Source organism: Trachemys scripta, chromosome 2 (assembly GCF_013100865.1).
Source record: "Trachemys scripta elegans isolate TJP31775 chromosome 2, CAS_Tse_1.0, whole genome shotgun sequence".
Taxonomy (NCBI): Eukaryota; Metazoa; Chordata; order Testudines; family Emydidae; genus Trachemys; species Trachemys scripta.
The window spans coordinates 267,313,390-267,337,488 of record NC_048299.1 but is presented as its reverse complement, the minus strand read 5'-3'; the positions used below and the strand labels follow the sequence as shown (position 1 = coordinate 267,337,488).

Sequence of the window (24,099 nt, the reverse complement as noted above, 5' to 3'; positions counted from 1 at the left end):
TGCATCTTCAATGAAGGAATTGGAGTCCTCTCCTCCGAGGGAATTTTGCAGAGCCTGATAAAAGGCTGTTTTGCTATTGACTCGTCCTTGACTTTCTTCGAATTTCTAAGAGAAAATCAGGGTCTTTTTTAAAAACGAAAGTTCAACATTCCACAGAATGCCTTGTACATAGGCTCAAACCACCCTCTGCAGAATCACACGGGGAGACATCACTCTTTTGATGAACTCCCATGGGAAGGCAGAGTGCTGTCTCCAACCCCTGCCATTATCATACAAAGATGCCCCTCTGCTGAGGCTCTGTGGGGGTTTACGGGAAGGATGCAGTAGGGGGATGCTGCTCTCTGCTGCATAGTCCTTGGATTTGCATCTGAAAATAGACGCGGCAGGTAATTCAGCTTGGAGCTGCATTACCTCCCTCTGAGACCTCTTCATGGCTACTACAAAGAAGCCATGGGGGACCCAGCCATTAGCAGTGCAGCTGCACTAGGAGCTACACTGCCAAGGTGAGGGGCGGTTCCAGGATAGAGGGGAAATCCCTTCCCCACAGATGTCTGAGATCTACAAGGATGCAAGAGAGTGCAACCTTCACATTTCACAATCCTCCAAGCCCTCCCCATCATGCTGGAAAGCTCCCTGCCGGGAAGCCCTCTCATGGCTTCTTCCAGGGTGAGTCAATATAGCCCAAAGAAAATGGGGGATCAAACTTCAGTTATACTAAAGAGACCACAGGGCATAACCTCAGCTGGTGTAAAGTCAGAGGGTGCCCACATGTGACCACAGGAGTAAGGAGGGCTGGAGGAGACAGGGCCAAAGCAAAAAGACTCCTGTTCCTATGGGAATCCAGAGATCGGCATGCAGAGAGCTGTCTCATGCCATGCCCAGTTTCCCGCCCCTGTTCTTGATGGAGCCAACAAGTCCTGGAGGCTTTTGACATCTCTGTTATTTAGGGATGTTATCTGTTATCCTTTTAGAGCTTTCACATTCTGTTTTTAAATGGCAGAATTGATTCCAGGTTTGGAAACAGAGCGACTTCTTTAAAAGCTTGAAACGAGATTTCCTGTCTGCAGGAGACACTTGCACAGGTGCATGGGGATGAAATTTGGTAAGATATTTTTAAAACATTTCAGATAGAAACATCTAATAAGCTGTCTTTATCATCATGGCTGGCCCTCCTGAAACAAAACAGATCTAAATCTGCCCAGTCAAATTACTATAGATACTTCTACTGAATATTTTATTTTGTTGACCTGCATCTGTTTTTCCTCAAACAACTCAAAAAATCTTTCCACTACCCTGCATAGAATGTACCAAAAGCTACAGAAAGAAAAACTGCTTTTCCAATAGATTCATAGAAATTAGAGATGAGAAAAAAAGTCTCAAGTCACAAAATCCATCCCCTGTTGCCATCCTAGGATGGTCCTTACTACTGATTCTAGTGTTCTTTCCAGTCCAGTTTTCAATGACTTATCATGGGATCTGAAAGGCTCATAGATAATGGGTAGGTGATGGGATAAAACACAAAGAAAAGTGAAAGAGGAGTAATGTGCCCTGTTAGTTGCACAATTTCAGTGCAGCTTGGTTTCTTTCCCTCTTTTTTTTCTTATTTTTAGGAGGTTCTGTCATCTAATTTGTTTCCATTTCACGGAGTGAATTAATGGTGTACATAAGTGCACATTTTTCGACAAGAAACTGAAACATTATCACTAAGGAACTGATTCAAAGCCCTTTGAAGTCAGTAGCTGTCTTTCTATTCATGTCCATGGAAGATCAGGTCTTTAGGGGCTGGCTGTATCACTGCATTTCTAATGATCTAGTGGCCTCTTTCATTGAAGAATTGGTGCTGATGGATTTGAGCAATTTAGAAGGGGAGGAGTGGGGTAAAGAGGATAATCTTTTATAGATAGTGCCCAGTCCTGCTAATTGCTGAACACCTTGCATGATCCAGTCCTTATTGCATGTTTTAATTTTATATTTAGTGATGGACAGTGTGACGTTGCACCCCATAAGACTTTATGGAAATATGCTTATGAATGTATATATGACATAACTGGAATATGTTTTATGCTACATATGCCATGTAACATATCTCTGTAAAGGTTATGATCTACTGAATACATTCCTTCTATTTGTATGCATGTATCATTTTTGTATTCGAAGTTATGAATATTGGCTGTGTAGTTGCTTGATTTTAAGTAGACTTAGTAAAGCATTTGGTCAGCTTCCTGAGAAAGGAAGGTGCAAGTTAAGTGCCCAATCAAGAAACACTTAACAGACAATGGATCTTGGAAGACTCCAATCCACATAAGAAGTCTACTTGAGGACGTTCAAGGTAGCATGTGAACCACGGCTGCTACCTGTAAGTTCTGAGTCATGCATGGACATGAGACTTGCCCCTGTGACTCCAAAACTCCATCTTGTAGCTGGGATTCTACACAGGGGGAGGGAGGAGTGTCCACCCCAAAGGGAAAGTCTATTTAAACCCCTGGGAGATCCCTCCATTTTGTCTTCAGCTGGCTCAAGTTATAGCCTCTCCAGCCCCAAAGGATACCTGAAAGAAACTGGAACAAAGGACAGTAACCGGGGGAGCGGGGGGTGATTGCTGGACCCAGACTAGAAGGAGACTAGTCTGTAAAAGGAAGCTTACTGGAACACCTCTGAGAGTGAGGTTTTATCTGTATTCAGTTTTCTTACTGTATTAGGTTTAGATTTGCGTGTTTTATTTTATTTTGCTTGGGAATTCACTTTGTTCTGTCTGTTATTACTTGGAACCACTTAAATCCCACTTTCTGTATTTAATAAAATCACTTTTTTACTTATTAATTAACCCAGAGTATGTATTAATACCTGGGGTGGGGTGGGGCAAACAGCTGTGCATATCTCTCTGTCAGTGTTATAGAGGGTGAACAATTTATGAGTTTACCCTGTATAAAGCTTAAAATGGATTTATTTGTGGTTTGGATCCCATTGGGAGTTGGGCATCTGAGTGTTAGAGACAGGAACACTTCTTATGCTGCTTTCAGTTAAGCCTGCAGTTTGTGGGAGATGGTTCAGACCTGGGTCTGTGTTTGTAACCAGCAAGCGTGTCTGGCACAACCAGGCAGGGCTCTGAAGTCCCAATCTGGCAGGGAAAGCAGGGGCAGAGGTAGTCTCAGCACATCAGTTGGCAGTTCCCAAGGGGTTTTCTGTGATTCAACCCATCACAGACACATTATATTATTCAACAGCTGCCACAGATGCTAAGGGAATGATGAAACATGAGGCTCATTCACTTAAAAGAACAGTTTACAGTGCTTGGTTTACAATTTTTGTCACCCCAAAAATGTCCTAAGAATTTTGGTGCCCTTTCTCAGCAGTCAGATCATAAAATTGAATCACTAGGGTCTTGTGAGTCAGCTATCACCATGGGAACAGAGCTGGCTGAAAAATGGAATTTCTGTCTCCTTGGAAATTCTGAGATTTTGAAATTTGGTTTTGTCCTGAATTGAAAAGTTGAATTTTTCACAAAACCAAATATTCTGAAATATTTTCTTTTGACCTCATCGTTTTGACTATATTATATTATAAAGAATCAGAATGATAAAGTCAAAATGAAATGTTTGGCCTTATTGAAATGAAACTTTTAAATAATTTCTCAGTGAAAATTTCAATGAAGTTGATACATTCCCACAAAACATTTCAATCATCTGCTCAGCATATTCCCGCAGAACAATTTTCCACTTGAAAATTTTCAATCAGCTCTAATAGGAAACATTTTCCAAAGAGAGCTTAACATAATAGATAGTAGTAGATAGATAGAAAGAACTGCAGCCTATGTCAAATAATCTACATTCTACAAACTCTTTCAGAGCTACGGTTTACCGAGCTCAGGAGTTATAGACTCGTGGGCCTTTCTTCAGTATTATAAAAAAACTAGGTAAGAAAATCCTGAAAAACAATGGGCCAGGTTCAGTGGTATGTTACTTTGCACTGTTTTGGTGACAAGAAGCAGTCATAAACATGGCTTAACTGACTGTCACCCTCAGTTTACAGTTCCTTTCATTGTGGGAGCAAAACTCTAGCATGCCAATGAATGTGGCCCAGTATATTATAAAGCACCTAACTCAGTAGCATATGGTAGAGACAAACCAGCACATCTTCTGTAAGGCTAACTGGTACCTCTCCAATGTGTTAGAATAGTGTTAAGAGTTAGCCCTCAAACAGAGTGGATAAGGGGAACAAGTGTATATAGTGATTTTAATTTTTCAAATGGCTTTTGACTAAGTCCCTCACAGGAGACTATTAAGAAAACTTGCTAGGCAAGAGGTGAGAAGCTCAGCACAACTCTGTCACAGATTCAAGCTAGTTAGGAGATGAAATAAAGAGTTGGAATTAAAGAGTCAATTCTCATCACAGACAGAGCTCAATAGCAGGTTTTTCCCCTGAGGTCATTACAGTTACAAACTCCTGCAATGGGTTCCATGCAGGTGAGGTCCTGTGCTCTTGAGAAGCCCCACTGACTGCAGATGCTGTGGGTGTACGGGACCGCCTGCACAGCTCAGACTGCATATATGGGATAAATGCATAATATTGCTAACTTTCTTTCCATAAATCCTTTTACCCACCCACCATTTCCTGGCTGTGCAAGACAGCCTGGGTCTGTACTAGGGTGGGTGTACCAGCAGAGAAAAGACAGAAAAAGCCAAAACCTTAGTCCACCAACTAAACAGAATTCAAACTCCCACCATGGGTACGCATCCCTCCTTGCAATCCATGTTCTCTCTACTGTGTACTAAACACACTGTGTGTACACACGCACACACAACATGCATTAGACTTTAAGACCATAAAGGACCTTAGATCATCTAGTCTGAGGGTATGTCTACACTACGGGGACTATATTGGCATAGCTACATGTTGCCGTAGCTATGCTGGCATAACCCCACAGCGTAGAGAGAGCTTACACCCCCGCAAGTGACAATGGCTACCCTACATTGATGGAAGCTGTCTTCTATCGATGTAGCTGCATCTACACTAGGGGTCAGGTCAGCATAGCTATTTCAGTCAGGGATGTGTTTTTTTCACATCACTGACAGACGTAGGTATGAGGAGCTAACTCCTGTGTATCACAGGCTGTAGATTTTCACCCACTTTCCCCTTTATTGAGACTACTAACTTGTGTTTGACTAAAACATATCATCCAAAAGGCATCTAAGTCTTGATCTTAGACTTCAATAGATGTGGAATCCACCGCTTCCCTTGGCAGTCTGTTCCAATTGTTATTCACCCCCCACTGTTAAAAATGTTGCCTTATTTCTAATCTGAATTTGTCTGGCTTTAACTTCCAGCTATTGGATCTTGTTCGGACTTTCTCTGCTTGAGGGAGATATTAGGTTACTTCAACCCACTCACTGGCCAGTGCCTGGGGAGATGGGGCCATGGCTCCACCTCCTCTCCACCATTTTCTCAACAACTGACTAAAAAGGAGGGGAAGGAAAAACCAGGTGCACAGCCTCTGCCCTCCCCCTAAATACCTCCACCTTGATCAAGGTATCACTGCCACGGCTGAACCAGTGCACTGGGGGAAGACCTTATTTCTGTATATTGCTCTGTGCAGCCTTGCTGGCACTAGTCAAAATCTAGCCCTTACATTGTGAGCTCTTCAGAATAAGGACCATGCCTCCTTTTATGATTGGAAAGCACCTTGTGCATTGTGGGCACTAGTGGAAAGAAATCACAAATACCACCCCCACCACCAGTGTAGTTCTCAAATCGTGGCCCAATCAGCACACAGCTGCGGCCTATATGACATCCTCAAGGCCACACAGGTACTGTATGTATTGTGTAGATGCAGCCCACATAACACAGAGAGCTGCATATGTGCCTCAGTGGTAAATAGGTTGAGAACTACTGCCTGGGGTACAGAACTCTGTGATAAATATTTCCCAAGAGCTGACATGTACAAATATCCTATGTTACAACGCCTGCTATTGGGGAAGCACTGTGGTTTACCCTTTTTTTGCACTGTCTCATAATGGGTGAAATTCACAAACAGCAACAGGCCTTGTTCCACTTAAGCCCTATTTGGAGGTCTCTATCTATTTTAGGGCTTGTCTACACTTGAAATGCTACAGTGGCACAGCTGTGCTTCTGTAGTGCATCAGTGTAAACACTGACTACCTACGCTGACAGGAGAGCAAGCAGGCTGGCTAACCTAGTGAGGAGGGCTTTAAACGAGGTTCACCGGGGGAAGGAGACCAAAGCCCTGAGGTAAGTGGGGAAATGGGATACCGGGAGGATGCACGAGCAGGAGAGTGCAAGAGGGGAGGACTCCTGTCTCAGACTGAGAAAGCAGGACAATCAGCGAGTTATCTTAAGTGCCTATACACAAATGCAAGAAGCCTGGGAAACAAGCAGGGAGAACTGGAAGTCCTGGCACAGTCAAGGAACTAGGATGTCACTGGAATAACAGAAACTTGGTGGGATAATTCACATGAGTGGAGTACTGTCATGGATGGATATAAACTGTTCAGGAAGGACAGGCAGGGCAGAAAAGGTGGGGGAGTTGCATTGTATGTAAGAGAGCAGTATGACTGCTCAGAGCTCCGGTATGAAACTGCAGAAAAACCTGAGAGTCTCTGGATTAAGTTTAGAAGTGTGAGCAACAAGGGTGATGTTGTGGTGCTATAGACCACCAGACCACGGGGATGAGGTGGACGAGGCTTTCTTCCGGCAACTAGCAGAAGTTACTAGATCGCAGGCCCTGGTTCTCATGGGAGACTTTAATCACCCTGTTATCTGCTGAGAGAGCAATACAGCAGTGCACAGACAACCCAGGAAATTTTTGGAAAGTGTAGGGGCCAATTTCCTGGTGCAAGTGCTGGAGGGACTACTAGGGGCAGAGCTCTTCTAGATCTGCTGCTCACAAACCGGGAAGAATTAGTGGGGGAAGCAAAAGTGGATGGGAACCTGGGAGGCAGTGACCAAGAGATGGTCGAGTTCAGGATCCTGACACAAGGAAGAAAGAGCAGCAGAATATGGACCCTGGACTTCAGAAAAGCAGACTTTGACTCCCTCAGGGAACTGATGGGCAGGATCCCCTGGGAGAATAACATGAGAGGGAAAGGAGTCCAGGAGAGCTGGCTGTATTTTAAAGAATCCTTATTGAGATTGCAGGAAAAAAAACCATCCCAATGTGTAGAAAGAACAGTAAATATGGCAGGCGACCAGCTTGGCTTAACAGTGAAATCCTTGCTGACCTTAAACACAAAAAAGCAGCTTACAAGAAGTGGAAGATTGGACAAATGACCAGGGAGGAGTATAAAAATATTGCTCAGGCATGCAGGAGTGAAATCAGGAAGGCCAAATCACACTTGGAGTTGCAGCTAGCAAGAGATGTTAAGAGTAACAAGAAGGGTTTCTTCAGGTATGTTAGCAACAAGAAGAAAGTCAAGGAAAATGTGGGCCCCTTACTGAATGAGGGAGGCACCTAGTAACAGAGGATGTGGAAAAAGCTAATGTACTCAATGATTTTTTTGCCTCTGTCTTCACGAACAAGGTCAGCTCCCAGACTGCTGCACTGGGCAGCACAGTATGGGGAGAAGGTGACCAGCCCTCTGTGGGGAAAGAAGTGGTTCGGGACTATTTAGAAAAATTGGACGAGCACAAGTCCATGAGGCCGGATGCGCTGCATCCGAGGATGCTAAAGGAGTTGGCGGATGTGATTGCAGAGCCATTGGCCATTATCTTTGAAAACTCATGGCGATCGGGGGAGGTCCTAGATGACTGGAAAAAGGCTAATGTAGTGCCCATCTTTAAAAAAGGTAAGGAGGAGGATCCGGGGAACTACAGGCCAGTCAGCCTCACCTCAGTCCCTGGAAAAATCATGGAGCAGGTCCTCAAGAAATCAATTCTGAAGCACTTAGAGGAGAAGAAAGTGATCAGGAACAGTCAGCATGGATTCACCAAGGGCAAGTTGTGCCTGACTAACCTAATTGCCTTCTATGAGGAGATAACTGACTCTGTGGATGAGGGGAAAGCAGTGGATATGTTATTCCTTGACTTTAGCAAAGCTTTTGATATGGTCTCCCACAGTATTCTTGCCACCAAGCTAAAGAAGTACGGACGGGATGAATTGACTATAGGTGGATAGAAAGCTGGCTAGATCATCGGGCTCAACCAGTAGTGATCAACGGCTCCATGTCTAGTTGGCAGCCGGTTTCAAGTGGAGTGCCCCAGGGATCGGTTCTGGGGCCGGTTTTGTTCAATAACTTCATTAATGATCTGGAGGATGGGTGGACTGCACCCTCAGCAAGTTTGCAGATGACACTAAACTGGGAGGAGTGGTAGATACGCTGGAGGGTAGGGATAGGATACAGAGGGACCTAGACAAATTAGAGGACTGGGCCAAAAGAAACCTGATAAGGTTCAACAAGGACAAGTTCAGAGTCCTGCACTTAGGACGGAAGAATTCCATGCACTGTTACAGACTAGGGACCGAATGGCTAGGAAGCAGTTCTGCAGAAAAGGACCTAGGGGTTACAGTGGATGAGAAGCTGGATATGAGTCAACAGTGTGCCGGATATGAGTCAACTTGTTGCCAAGAAGGCTAACGGCATTTTGGGCTGTATAAGTAGTGGCATTGCCAGCAGATCGAGGGACGTGATCATTCCCCTCTATTTGACATTGGTGAGGCCTCATCTGGAGTACTGTGTTCAGTTTTGGGCCCCACACTACAAGGAGGATGTGGGAAAATTGGAAAGAGTCCAGCGGAGGGCAACAAAAATGATTAGGGGGCTGGAGCACATGACTTATGAGGAGAGGCTGAGGGAACTGGGATTGTTTAGTCTGCAGAAGAGAAGAATGAGGGGGGATTTGATAGCTGCTTTCAACTACCTGAAAGGAGGTTCCAAAGAGGATGGATCTAGACTGTTCTCAGTGGTACCTGATGAGAGAACAAGGAGTAATGGTCTCAAGTTGCAGTTGGGGAGGTTTAGGGTTACACCTAGGGAGGTGGTGGAATCTCCTTCCTTAGAGGTTTTTAAGGTCAGGCTTGACAAAGCCCTGGCTGGGATGATTTAGTTGGGAATTGGTCCTGCTTTGAGCAGGGGGTTGGACTAGATGACCTCCTGAGGTCCCTTCCAACCTTGATATTCTATGATTCTATGAGAGTTTTTTCCGTCAGCGTAGGGAATCCATTTCCCCAAGAAGAGGTACCTAGGTTGACAGAAAAATTCTTCCACTGACCTAGTGCTGTCCACACTGGGGTAAAGTCGGCTTAACTATGCTGCTCAGAGTTGTGGGTTTTTCACATCCCTGAGCAACGTAGATAAACCAACTTAATTTTCTAGTGACCAGGTCTCGGGTATTTATATGGCCCCCATTACTACAATAGCTGAGCGCCTCATAATCCTGTGGAGTAACTATGCCGACGGGAGCAGCTCCAGTAGTGTCTTCGCTGAAGCGCTAAAGTGGCACAGCTTCACTGTATGTGAAGACAATCTCCAGGTTAAGAAATATCTGAAGTCCCAAGGATACATGGGAGGGATGGGGAAAGTGCAGTTATGTGCTCACAGAAAGCACTGCTAGTTCTAAACGTACCAGAACTCACAACACAGTGCACACAAAGCAGTGTCGATGTAGCCGTGTCAGTCCCAGTAGCTGTGTCAGTCCCAGGATATCAGAGAGACAAGGTGGATGAGGTAATCACCAACAGAAGTTGGTCCAATAAAAGCTATTACCTCACCCACCTTGTCTCTAGCCCAGAAAATGGGCAGATAAACAAGGCTTGGTTGACATTCAGAAAAACAAAACACAATGCAAGTAACAACAGAGGCAGGCACCAGCCACTACTCGGTGATTGAACAGCCCTTCCTCCCCTACAAATCCTTGACAAGATTCAACCTTAGTAGTGATTATCCATAATAGCCTTTAAGTGCAGTTAGCAGTGCTGACGAAGAATGGATAAAAATGAATGGGCACGAGTGCACCCCCGCAGAACAAACATTGATAAGATTGTTAGAGATTGAGTGCACTTGATAACAGATTTGTAGGGAAGTGTGAACAGTTAGGAAAAAAGCATTGCACAATGTCCACATGACAACTCGGCCACCACCCCGGCAGCACAAATCCAACCCAAAAGGTGTTAACCTAGGGGAGGTGCCTTGTTAGAATTATCTGTAATTTGTGTGAATAGCCACAGGAAGGACCAGCTAGTAACCTTCAGCTACAGGGGAACAAAAACCTCAGGCCGTGGCTACACTCGAAACTTCAAAGAACTTCAATAATAGAATTTAACTGCATATTCATAAAACAGAAAGGAAGACAAGTAGTGTTTACAAGGGTGGCAGGCTCTTCCACAACCAGTCAGAAGGTATTAATGGAGTAAGACAAGGCAGGCAAAGTCTGTTCAAATGGCAGAGATCTTAAGAGTTTCTTCCAAGAAGACATAAATTTAAGATTTAAGAAGAGCGCTGCAGGTATTCCACCTCCACAAGGGGATTAGCGTACAGCGCTGGGAGCCTGTTTACCCTAGCCCTTTACAGTGCTGTAACTTGCTGTGCCTCACAAAGCTGTGTAACCCCCACAAGTGTGTGCCCATGTCCCCTATGCTTTTCAGCAGTTGCACAGAGTGCAAAGCAGGGGCGCTGGAACAATTTTTACACTGGAGGTGCTAAGGGCCATTGAATCAAACTGTAAACCCTGGATATGATGGAAACCACTTCAAGCAAGGGGGTGCAGCAGCACCTCCTGCACCTGTAGTTCAAGCACCTATGGTGTGAAGGTGTCTAGAGCCTTGCATGGATACAAAATCTGTATCCGCATCTGATCCGCAAAAATGAGCCTCAGATATAAAGCGGATAGCTGTGGATTTGCAGGGCTCTAAAGGTGTCCCTCAGTACCCCACTCTGTGTCTGTGCTGTTCCGAGAAGTGTGAACATTTGGAATCCCTGATTTCCCTTGCCTGTGTACATATGGACAGGATCCAGCGGCCGGTACAGGGTTTGTAAACCAGACTTGTTCTGGGCCCACTCAGGATGGAAGCACTCCCCTTTACCCTCCCAAATGTTAAGGAGCGTGCAGCAGATAAGGATAATATGAACAGCATTTGCCACATTGGCATCCAGATGGGGACACAGGAACTGCCAATGAGATATCAGCCTACCAAACAAACACTCCATGACCATTCTACAGCTACTGATTCTGTAACTGAATTCCCACCGATGCTGGGGTATGGTTTCATGAGCCAATTTAGGAGCGGCAATGCCAAAACACAAACTGGACAGACACACTGTAGAGAACCATATTGTTACTGGGGAATAAAGTGCCTTCTTTCCCCCTTCAAGAACAATCCCAATCTTCTCAGTACCATAGTGTTATGAACTTTTCCAGGGTTTCCCGTGTTGGTATTCACGAATCTGCCTCAGTGGTCCACTAAGCCTTGCAGAATGAATGAATAATAAACTTTTCGATTCACAACTACTTGGCCCCTTTTGGTGGGCAAAGTATTGGGATATGGGTGCCATCAATGGCCCCTGCACAGTTTGGAAGCCCCATCTTCTCAAATTCAGCTATTATTTCTGGAACTTTTCTTATGGCAGCCACCTGTGGGTAGATCAGCATTAATAGTGTCACAAAGCTGCACAAACACGACCCCGACAATGGATGCCTGCAAGACAGACTGGCACCTAGAGCATTTGAAAGAAACTAAGGGTATGTCTACACTACCCACTGGATCGGTGGGCAGTGATCGATCCAATGGGGGTCGATTTATCGCGTCTAGTCTAGACGCGATAAATCGACTCCCGAGCACTCTCCCGTCGACTCTTGTACTCCACCACTGCAAGAGGTGCAGGAAGAGTCGACGGGGGAGCGGCAGCAGTCGACTCATCGCAGTGAAGACACCACGGTGAAGTAGGTCTAAGTATGTCGACTTCACGTAGCTGAAGTTGCGTAACTTAGATCGATTTCGTCCCCTCCCCCCAGTGTAGACCAGGCCTTAGGATATGAGAGGGCAGAAACAGAGCCAGAGCAGATGAGAATAATCAGCAGTTATTAAGAGGCAAAGGAGATGAAAGGGAAGGACTGAACTGCAGCCTGTCTAACATGGAGAACATGAAATCACTGAGGCAGAACTGTCTTTATTACATACCTGTACAGTGATTAGCACAGTGGCCTGGTCCTTGGTTGGGCTTCCGTGGCATTACTATAATTAGTACTACTATTACTAGTGAGGAATTACAAGGACTTTCCAAATTCTCATCTCAGAAGCCCAAGTTCTGTGTAAGTACTTAACAGGAAAGAGAAAACATCTGCACATCAGAAAAATCTTGAAGCTTCCAGCTGTCTCCGTTATTAACACCCTGGTTTGCCACATAATCTTCTGTGAGACAACACAGTGGGATTTCACTGACTGTTTATAATTAAGGTGGGATGCACATAAGTGGTGGTAACACACAGGACTTCATTTCCTGGCCCCATCCACATGAGCTGGGCCAAGGTTACAAAGGTTTATTCCCCATCACAACACAGGGATCGTTATGGGCTGACTCCAGTGGTTGCTGTTACATCCTTGACCCTTGCCTTTTTAAAAATCACTTTTAAAGGATTCAAAAGGAAAACATGATGTCAAAGCAAAAGCAAAAATATCCTGAAGGGAACCAACGCAGTCACTTTGTCTCTGTTAAGAATTGTCGTAACAGAGGTTCCTGTCAAACCCTTGGTTGTTATTTCTGAATGTACAAATGTCCTGTGCTACATCACCAGCTACTGGGCAGCACTGGGGTTTACCCTTTTCTTGCACTGTTTCACAATGGGTGAAATTCACCTCTTTGCAGACAGACAGCAATAGGCCTTGGTTCCACTTAAAGCCCTATTTTGAAGTCTCTACCTGTCTTTTAGGGCTAGTCTACACTTGAAATGCTACAGTGGCACAGCTGCGCCACTGGAGCGTGTAGTATAAATACTACCTACACCAACAGGAGGGGTTCTTCTGTCAGCGCAGGGAATCCACTTCCCCGAGAAGCGATAGCCAGGTCGATGGAAGAATTCTTCCAACAACCTTGTGTTGTCTATGGTGGAGGTAAGGTCTGCTTAACTATGCCACTCAGAGCTATGGGTTTTTCACATCCCTGAGCAATGTAGGTAAACCAGCTTAATTTCTAGTGCAGACCAGGCCTCAGGTATTTATATGCCCCCCCCCCATTACCACAGTATCTGAACACCTCATAATCTTTAATGTGTTTATCCTCACCACACCCCTGTGACATGGGGCAGTGCTATTATCCCCATTTTACAGATGGGGGCTAAGGCACAGAGTAAGATTAAGTGACTTACCACAGGAAGTTTGTGGCAAAGCAGGGACTTAAACCCAGGTCTCCAAAGCACTAAGCTAGTGACCTAACCACTGGACTATCCTTCCTCTTCAAAAATTAAGTAGTGCCTGGCTCGCTGCACAGGAGCAAAGTTTAACCCTTTGAGTCTCAAGAGCCCTTCCACCCATTGCTGCTCTCTTTAAATCTCACCTGAAAGCTTTCCTACTGTTTTAGATTCCTTACTAAAAAATATGTTGGTATCCAGCATTAATGGCCAGAATGGACTTTATCACTGGGCCCCATGGTAGCAAGCCTCTGTGTTTTGGATCATTACGGTAGAGCACTGTAGCAATGTTAGTAAGAGTTACAGTGACGGTTTGAAGCTCTGTTGCCTTGGGTAACGCAAGAGGTCAGAGCAGATCTTCTAAAGACTCCTAGCCAATAGCACTGCTGAGCCCACTTCTCCATTTCATACACAACCCAAACTCCCATTAACTCAGTGGTTACGCTCCAGTATACTATACATTTTTGTTTGTTGTTCTGGACAATTACTGAAGAATACTCTAGTCCTTCTGTATATACTGCTCTGCACTAATACTCTTGCATAAATGGTCCCGGAAGTAAATATGGAGAGAGAGGAACAGACAATGAGAGAGGGAGAGAATGTCTCCAAGAGGTCTGCTCACTTGTAAACAAAAAAACACTAGTTTAAAGGGAGTTTGGCATTATGGGGCAGGAATGTACCTCGCTCTTGAATGCATGTGTTAATTATAAATCAGGGTAATGAAGAGAAAGCTGAAAGGGACAGGTTTATGTCAATTTATGCCAGCTAAGGATCTGACCCAACATTTTTAAAAATTCTTCCTGCACGTTGCTGTACATGCAGCCTACATTTCAGTTCTAATACAAAGTCACATATATAGTTTGTGCTATCATTTCAACAGGCTATAAGAACAGAGTAATTGCCATTAGGTAAAGGAACTATTTAACCACCGGGTCCAGGATTCTGTCTCCAACGCAGCCAATGCCGGATGCTGCAGAGGAAAGTAGTATGCCCCTGTAGTAGGACTATTTGTGTAATACTAGACAAATGTCCCCAGTGGGTGATCAGTTTGTGCCCTGATGCTTGAGGATTGATAACCCTTTCCATTTTTAACCTAGCTCATGTATCCGCAGATGCTATTTCTATTCATGGGCAGTTCTAATTTGGAAGCATCCTTATAAGAAAGGAGAGGAGTCACAAAACAGAAAAGCACAAGCAATGATATAGAAAATAAACCAGTGCAACAATCCATGAGCAAAAACATAAGATAGGAGTTGGAGAGGGGAATAACCTATGAATTTTGGACCCATATCTGGGTTTAGATTCTGAATCCTCAATAAAGTTTAGCAGGGTCTAAATGCAGGAGTTTGACTTGGGCCCATCCCTACTCTAGAGAAACCCAACAGCCAAATTAATCTTAAAGTATCACCTACACACTAACATATAACAGGAGAAATGAATACTACATGCTTTTCAGAGACCTACTAGACATGCAGACACATGCAAAATACAAGCTAAACCAACCTGGTCTCCCAACTTTTTGCCCCTTCCCTGAACTACAGTATTATTGCATAAATAGGACATATATTTCCACTGGCTAGTCAAAAGAGCACTTCTTTATGAAGGACAATGCTTTGGTGTATTTGCATGGAGTCCAATTCAAGAATTATGAAAGCCAAAAAATCTCTCTCCTGCCAGCACAGATCCTCTTCTTTAATATTTGCTTAAGTGCTTTAAGAATTGATCGTTCTTTTGCACAGTAAATCTTTGCCTACCTTAATTGCCTTAGCTCTGCTAATCAGCCCGTCTTCTTGAGCACTTCCAATGAGCAGATCCACCTTCCCAAGTCGAGAACGCCGCAGGGCTGCAGCTAGAGGTTCCCGAAGGTAGACTCCATCAACCACTGGGCCCCAGTACTGAAATGGCCCGCTTATGGCGAGGAGCTGTGTTGAAAGGGAACAGAGAATAGTACAATACAATCATGATCAGGATTTTCAAAAGTGGTCAGCGTTAGCTTGACTCTGCGGCCATTGAAGTCAATGGTAAAACTCCCATTCCATGGGAAAAGTGCTCTCCTAGAGACCAAGGGATTGGTAAGGAGATACAGGGCCTTCCAGTGGTGAGCAGCTGGACCAGATTAGGAAGGACTTTGCATCATTCCCACCTGACCACGGCTTGTTTGTCTGTCTGTCTGAAATGATGAATTAAGCTGATGGCCTCATAATGGGTAAATGTTCACGTAACACAGTCCAAAATCACAACTGGAAGGAACGGGGGCCCTTGCTGATAGCCTCAGCAGAGGAGCCAAGAGCTGAACAGGCAGAGAGAATAAACTACTCCATTGTTCCTAGGGCTGTTACTTCTAGTTTAGGGGTGAGGCCCAACGCGATGGTGTGATTGAGAAACTTGTATTGCTGATGCCTCTTCTCTACTTGGGTGTGAAGGACTCCAGCCTCCAGGACTGTCAGCATGGCATCTTTCATAAGCATTACATTTTGTTAAGTTCAATGCAAAGCAGAGTCATCTTTTCACACTGCCTTTTCTGCAGAGAACTCTCACGGAAACTAGGGGTCTGATTTCCATTTACACTTAGGCCAGGCATTCCCCACCCTGACAGGGATCATTGAAACTCCCTTCCAGACACGTTTACACTGCCAAAGCGATGCAAAGGAGCCTTAGTGTAACTGAGAATCAGGCCATAAGTATCAATGGGCCAAAGCCTCAGTTGGTGGATATCAGGGTAACTCCACCGAAGTCAATGTCAATTTATGCCAGCTAAGGATCTGTCCCAACATTTTTAAAAATTCTTCCTGCAAGTTGCTGTACATGCAGCCTACATTTCAGTGATAATACAAAGTCACATATATTGCTATGGCTCACCCTAGTCTGTGCATCGTTGAGAACGTTGGCAGGCAACTGGCGGAGGCAGGCTACAATTTCCTCACTGCTGGACAGAGGGCATCCAAGTTCATTAGCCAGAACTGTCACTTGGTCCCGAGCTTTCTTCTCACTAATCACCGACACCGGGGAAAAAGCAGATCCTCCCTAGAAGAGAAAACAGACACCGAGTCAATTGATCCTGTCAACATGTGCTTCCCTGTTGCATGAGGAGAAGATGACAGGGGGGAAAAAAATCTGCTTAGTCACTGACTGAAAAATGGAGTTTGCAAAAACTGCAGTATGGTCTAGTGATTAAAGCAAAGGATGAGGAGAGAGCAGGGCTGGGTGCTAGTCCCAACTCTACCACAGATTTTTTTTGTGAGACCTTGGGCAAGTCACTTAATTTCTTTGTGCTTCAGTTCCCGCATCTGTAAAATGGGAACAACAATCCACCTCAGGGCATTTTGAAACCTTTCGATGGAAAGTGGGATATATTATTACTGTGGTCTCACAAATCTCAGAGTTAGTGCAGTTTAAGCAATGGCTACTACTTTCATTGAGCTAATGTCACCTATTAATTACTACTGTTATTCCTTATTTGTGCTACATGAGCAACCAAAGGCTGCAAACCAAGATCAGTGCTCCCTTGTGCTAGGCACTGTGCAAACACACAGGTGGCTATGAGCCTCCACAAAGATCTTACAATCTAACTATCATACCCTGTTCGCCTCTTATATCTGTAAGCATTGCAATTCCAACAATACTAGGGGAGCGGGACCTGGATTCTTCGCTAGTGATGATGAAGCATGAGCAGGAAAGAAGCCAGCTTTGACTTTCAAAACTCAAGGTGAGTTTGCAGGACTAACATTTGTGGGGATGGGGAATCTCCTTTATACTTTAAAGCTTGATGTAGAAGTTTTTGAGATACAGAGAATATAGAACATTACAGTGTTCTTCAGAGTAGGATCAACATTTAAATTATGAGCCAAAGCCACAGAGCCCAGCCGAGAACTCAGAAGTTCCTGGCTTCCAATCCCATGTTCAGACCACTTCCCCAGACCTGTCACAGCTGGGGTCGTGCTTGGAAAAGAGCTCACTGGGAAAGGATGTCATAATGTCGTTGAGTAACCACAAAAGCCACTTATTCAAAATGCAGGTATGTTAGCATAGCCTGATAGCATCTGACCTACAACATCAGGGCTGGAATAAGCAGTGACATGGTTAAAAATGAGTCAGTTCTAATTTCCAAACGTTTAGATCAGTTTACTATAATAATTGCTCAGATGCACTTCCGTCTTTAAAAAAAACACAGAGAAGCCGATCGCCTCAGCTGATTAGCTTTTTTCCAATATAAAACATGTTAAATACAAAACTATACACCCAGCAAAACACAAAAACAGAGGCAAAGAAAAAAAAGGAAATGTATTTTTAATATTTGGTCTCTGAGAAGCCGTGCATAGGAGTTAAAAACATCCACGTCCATTTCATTGCTTCTAGCAGCATATACATTGACTGTGGTAGTGAAGCATTCTGTCTGATTCCTGAAGTAAAGTGCAGTTTTTCTGGTACCGAAGAAGTTACTGTAGAAAGGGATCTCTGAGTTGAAACAGGCCAGGGGGAGTAAAGAGGCGTGGATTCTATTCCCAGTTGTGCCACTGATCTGCCAGGTGTTCTTACACAAATAATTACATGTGTAATAATCCCAGCCTTACATGGATATTGTGAGGATAATTCATTAATGATTGCAAAGTGCTTTGAGATCAGTGAAGAAAAGGTGCCAGACTGGCTAGATTCTCTAGCTTGCTGCATTGCCTGTGTGGGGCAAAGGGAGAAGAGACTATCCAAAACTTCCCTGACTGAGAAACCTGTGCTTTTGGAGGAGTCCTTAGCAGGGGTAGAAACAATATAACAGGTTGCTACGCCCTCTGCACAGGGGATATGATAGAGCTGAGGAGAGGCATCATGGGGGTGGGGAAGATGAATATCACACTTCAGCTATTCCCAGGTAACAGATGGCCCTTTAGGGACAGTTGCCAGCAGGTACAATTTAGAGCAGTCCCCTGGTTGCTCTAGCTGAAGCAGAGACTCTGGCAACTAACTAAGAGCAGCTGAGAGTCGGGCCTTATGACTGCACAGTACTATTGTCACTTAAAATTGGCGCCACTTCTGCCTGCCCCTGGGAGTGGAGGGTGCTCAGCACCTTTCAAGGAGTGCTCAACATCCACTGGATGGCACCCTCTGTGATGTTGGACAAGTTACGCAACCTCTCTGAGCCTCAGTTTCCCAGTCTGGGAAATGGGACTGATGTCAAATAGCTCTTTACAAAGATGGGTGTTTCGATGAAGGGGGTGAATAAAGAGATACAGATTATAATTATTAATAATTTGACTGACAGCCAGGGCGTAGTTTTGGTGCACCATGTCTAGTTCACTCTTTAATGCACTCCAGGATTTTGTTTTGAAGCAGTTCGAGGAATAGGAGTGACTACTTTTTCCTAGCAAGCTATTCCCATGAAGGAACCTCAGTTAATCAGGACTATTGTGTCCCTCTGGCATGTTGCTGTGGTGTGGATTCCATTGTATTAGATGTGCAACACAAACTAACTGTGAAACAGAAGCCTTCATGCGGACCTCCTGCATTTGTTCTTGTTCATGTGTGTTACATATAGCAATAGACTGAACCACAACCCACACCACCACAACTTCGCTCCTTCCCCTTCCCTCTCGTGCATGAGTATCCCGTGATCTTAGAGAGACAAAGTGAGTGAGGTAATATCTTTCATTGGTGAGAGAGACAATGGAGCTCTTCAGGTTTGGGAAAGGTATTACGAGTGTCAGAGCTAAATACAAGATCGAACAGATAGTTTAGCATAAGTAAGCATATTCTAAGGAACCATTCAAGATGAAGTGGCCTGTTAACACTGATTTTAAGGCCATGATTTTTAGTGTCTAGCAAAGTTATGAATTTAATAAAAACACTGGATTTATGGCTTATTATAACAATCTGTAACCCACTATCCCCCCCTCCCCCACCTCCTTTTCATCCTATGACTACAGGGGTGTTAACGGGCCACTTCATCTTGAATGATCCCTTAAAATATGTTCTAACTACTTATGCAAAACTATCTGTTCGACCTTGTGTTTAGCTATGACACTCTTAGCCCTGGTCTACACTACAGAATTACTTTGGTATAACTACATCGCTCAGGGGTGTGAATAATCCACACCCCTCAACAACATAGTTATACAGACCGAAGCTCTGGTGTAGACCATGCTATGTTGGTGGGAGAGCTCCTCCCACTGACATAGCTTCCGCCACGCATGGAGGTGGAGTTATTAAGCCAAGTTATTAAGCTCTCTCCTCTTGGCTTAAAGCATTTTCACCAGACGCACTGCAGCTGCACAGATGCAAGTTTTTAGTGTAGACAAGCCCATAATACCTTTCCCCAGACCTGAAGAGCTCTGCATAGCTTGAAAGTTTGTCTCTCTCGCCAGCAGAAGTTAGTCCAATAAAAGATATTACCTCACTAACCTTGTCTCTCTAATATCATGGTACTGATACAGCTACAACCTCACAGCATATGGCTTTCTAGGTGCCCACCTTTACTGCATTTTCATATGGCTATTTTCAGACTGGCAAATTTTTAAGGCGGCCTGGAATGAAAACAATTAACTGAGAAAGCAACTGACCAGATCCTCCTCTGGTGTAAATCATCAGAACCCCCTTGACTTCAACGTCTTACTAAGGGCTGAGTTTGCTCTTATTCCTACAGGAGCCCAAACCTTTGTTTGTTCCCAGAGCTCAGGCAATAGCTGTGTTATCACTGTTTAACAGGGTTATAATGGTAGTGCTTAAAGGCCAGTAAGAATAGGGGCCTGTTATGCTAGGCACTGTACAAACCAGAGTAGTAGACAATCCTTACTAGCTTCAAAATTAGCTGTGGCCCAGCAAAGCACGTGTGTGTACGTTCAGTGTGAAGAATGAGAGTACTTCCATTGACTTCAGAGCCCAGGCTAAAGTTCTGTTCTGGATTGGGGCTATATGAGCAGAAGCATTATGTGGGGTATTGAGTCAAGGTGTGTGAAATGTTCGCGGTGAGATCAGAAATGACACACAACTCACCACTAACTTGAAACTCAGTTCACAAACCTTCCCTGGGAACCTGGTCCAAATTGAGAGACCTGGGCCACTCCATGGCTTGGCATGAAAATACTTCCTCTCCCCAGCCTCTGTCTTGCCTATTTGCATTGTAACTCTTTAGGGTCAGGAATTTTACAGCACTTAGCACAACAGGGCCCCTGAGGCACTACTGTAACAAACATAATTAATCATCATCATCATGTGAAATCCAGGAAAGCCAGACAAGCAAACCCATACATGGCCTGAGCCTGTATAGATTAGCTCAGCTTCTGCCTTGGCACTGCAGAACTACACACTGGAGTTTTCAGAGGAATCCCTGAATCTCTAGGAGCTGTGCTCTCCATGGGCCAACAGGAACTAGTGGCCGCTGCACAGCGGAACAGAGCAGAAGCAAGAAAATCCCTTGCATTCTTTCCTGATCTCTGGGTATTTACATGCTCTGGGAGTGGGATCTCCAGCTTCTTCCATGGGGAAAACCCCTGCTCTCCTCACCCCAGCCAAACACAGAAGTTCATAGCCAACTCCGCAAGCTGAAACTCCCTATAGGTTATTCCTGCAGAAGGAAGAATGAGGGCCAGACCCTCAGCAGGGATAAATTGGCATCGCTCCAGTATATATTAGCTAAGCCCAAACTGCAAAATTCAAACGAAGACCCAAGCTTCCCAGAAGTTTGAGGGGGTTGCAAAGGTCAGGACCTTCTCAGGGGGGTTGCTCCGGAACCCATGTCTAGCAGCGATCTCTTTTCTCTTCCTTTAACAGCAACAGTTTTGCTGCAGGCTCAGTAACAGAGTGTTCTGCTGTTTTCCATGATAGTGACCATTTCCTCAATCTGCTTTTTTTTTTTTTTTAATAACATTATCAGGAAGTAAGTCTTGCCCTTTGGCTTTAAACCTAATACAGGATCCAATACTACGCCTCATGGTTAATCACTCTTTTTTTCTTTGGAGTAATACAGTAATATTTAAAAGTGATAGCATTATTTTCCCGGTTGGAGTGCGCCTGCTGACATTTGTTTGAAGGTCGGGGTGGGGAGATTCCTATTAATAAAAGAGTTAGGCAAGCAAAATTCAAATTCACAAACAAAATTTGTTTCCTCATCATTTCCTCATCCGCAGACCTCAGGAGCAAATGTGAGAGCAGAAGCTGGAGACTACCCACAAAGAAGGCTTCAACTTTGAGCAAATAATTCTCCTATTTAAACAGAAATATACTATATATACCAGCACAAGCCTATGATTTAAAGAGAGACGCATGGAAAAAACAAATATATATGGAGGGTCCTGCTTTTCTCTTAATCACATTCACCATAGAAACATTATCTCTGTATGATTATTAATAATAACCAGGGATAAATTGGACAACAGCTTAAAAAAAGAGGGCCTGTTTAGAGAGATGCAGACACATTGAATGAATTGTTCACTCATGCTGGCTGAAATTCCCAGTATCGCCAACTCCAAACATTCAAACATCATGAGTCAGGCACCAAAAGATCATGAGATTGGCTTAAAAATAATAAATTTGGAGTTCTTTTATTTGCCTTCTGATTTTCAAGTCTTTTCCTGGGCACACATGGAGGCTAGAAAGTTGCTTTTAAATGAAAGCTGAGATTCCCACATAATCATATGATTCCAGGAGCTGAGACTTTAAGAAAAAAATGTCTCACATATCATGCAACTTCCAACAAAATCATGAGAGTTAGCAACACTGCCCCTGTGCAGGAGGTCAATATGAGACCAATTCACTGTACAAATCCCACTCAAAATTGGGCTTAAGTGGAATTTAAGTCACACCCAGTTCTTGCTCTGGCTATCTGCACTAGGGTGGCTCACCATGACCTATGGAAAGTCATTTGACCTCTCTGTCAGCCCGTTTAGGAACAAATCTTACCTCACTGAAAATGAATTGCTGCATTCGAGTGAAGCAATCCTAACTAATGTCATTGCACCCTCCAGGCCAGCCCCATTTACAGGAATAGCAGGACGCATTACACTGAATATTATGCAATTGTACAAAGGGTAATGAATGGCCATTTCAATGACAAGATGGCATTATGCTAGCCACCTTAGTATTACTGTGCAGGGACACTGCAGGCTGTGTGCCTCATCTATGCCTGGAACTGGCAACTTCCTCAGACTGCAAACAACCACACCTCTCTTCATTTACATGGACTCTGAAAACTCACGCCTGCAAAGTCTTTCAGTGCTGAGCCACCAGCGAGCTATAGCCAAAAACCTGCACTGAAAATGGCTTTTACCACCCGCACTGCACAAGAAACTGTGCTCCCAGGGAGCAGTATCCCTCCATCACTGTCCTCCTTACATCCTTTCATGCACCAGGGTCTCTTTGCTCTTTTCTTGTGTTTTTGGACTAACTGTAAATCCTTCTTGGGCTACCTTCTGCCCTGAGATACTCACATTGCCACTGAAGTTAATGGATTTACTCTGGATGGGTATGATGGAGCAGAAGCCAATTCAAGCTGTCTTGATCTCTGCCTGAAAGCGCACCATGCATGGAGATACAACATCAACAATAATAAGAATACCAAAGGGCAAAACTGGGATCTGTCTAACAAATACTCCAGTGTTCAAGCTAATGAGATGGTCCATGCTTGCATTTGGCCAATGTCAAATATAAAGCTGTATTTATGGCTATTATTGGTTAACAGTAAGGCCCACGGAGTGCTAGGTGTTATACAAAGAAGCAAGAAGGCACCGCCATGAGTCATGAAGCTCACAAGCACACATAAGTGAGGGGAAGTAGTACAGCATGTAAGTAGAGCCATCAAATGGCATTTGGCCATGCTCTGAAAAAAGAATGTTAAGGTCTTCCACATTCCCAGCACAGCAGAAGAGGGTCTTCAAGAGGGACTTACATGTGGGAGGGGTCTACTGGATGAGCTCAGGAAGATCACACCAAATATAGGGAGCTGCAGTGAAGAAGGCACAGAGGTGATCAAGAAAGATGCTAATGAACAGACGAGGCTGGGAGCATTGGCAGATGGGTGGGACGATGTTGGGGCAATATGGTGGGTCAGAGCTAGGGACGGTTTTGCTGCACAAGCATCTGCTTGTAAACACTGAGATATCTGAAAATGGAAAAAAAAAGACTGTTTTTTCCATCAATTCTGACATTTTGCAGGTGGTAAGGTTTTTTTTCTTTTTTTATTTCCTGCACAGCTTTCGACAGATGCCATATTGCTAGTAACAGAGGAGATTCTGCAAAGCGCAGTGTTCCTGTATCTCAAATGACTCACTTGCTGCTTGCAGGATGGTTACTGTATCAAGCCAGTGAGTTTCAGTAACAGGATATGAACGCCTTTAACACAATTTACAAGCCCCCCACTGAATTCAACGGCAAAAGTCATTGATTTAGAAAGGAGCACAGCCTCGCCCCTATCAAATCTCATTGTTTACCATATTTTTCAATATGTGATTAGCCTACAGTGCTGGTATTACCCATTGTACAGATGCAAGATGGCTGCTGTAGTTGCATAGGTGCAGTGCAGAATCCATGAGCCCAACCTTAGCAATCAAAAGTGTGTACATGGAGAGTAGGGAGTGTCATTTAACTCCCTCCGGCAAGAATTGATCTACTTCTCTTTAAACATGTAAATGTGCTCAGGGCCGCCCAGAGGATTCAGGGGGCCCGGGGCAAAGCAATTTCAGGGGCCCCTTCCGTAAAAAAAAGTTGCAATACTATAGAATACTATATTCTGGTGGGGGCCCCTGTGGGGCCCGGGGCAATTTG

The 24,099-nt window shown here is 44.3% G+C and overlaps 1 protein-coding gene across 1 annotated transcript in view; it reads right to left on the bottom strand.

Moving 5' to 3' along the window:
- LOC117871836 (thyroglobulin-like) overlaps positions 1-24,099 on the bottom strand; it is a gene marked incomplete in the record, with an annotated part of 51,229 nt that overhangs the window by 26,283 nt on the left and 847 nt on the right. The window contains 4 exon segments of the mRNA XM_034759591.1: positions 1-105; positions 15,108-15,275; positions 16,213-16,377; positions 17,160-17,308. Of these exon segments, the coding sequence (XP_034615482.1) occupies positions 1-105; positions 15,108-15,275; positions 16,213-16,377; positions 17,160-17,308 (587 nt within the window).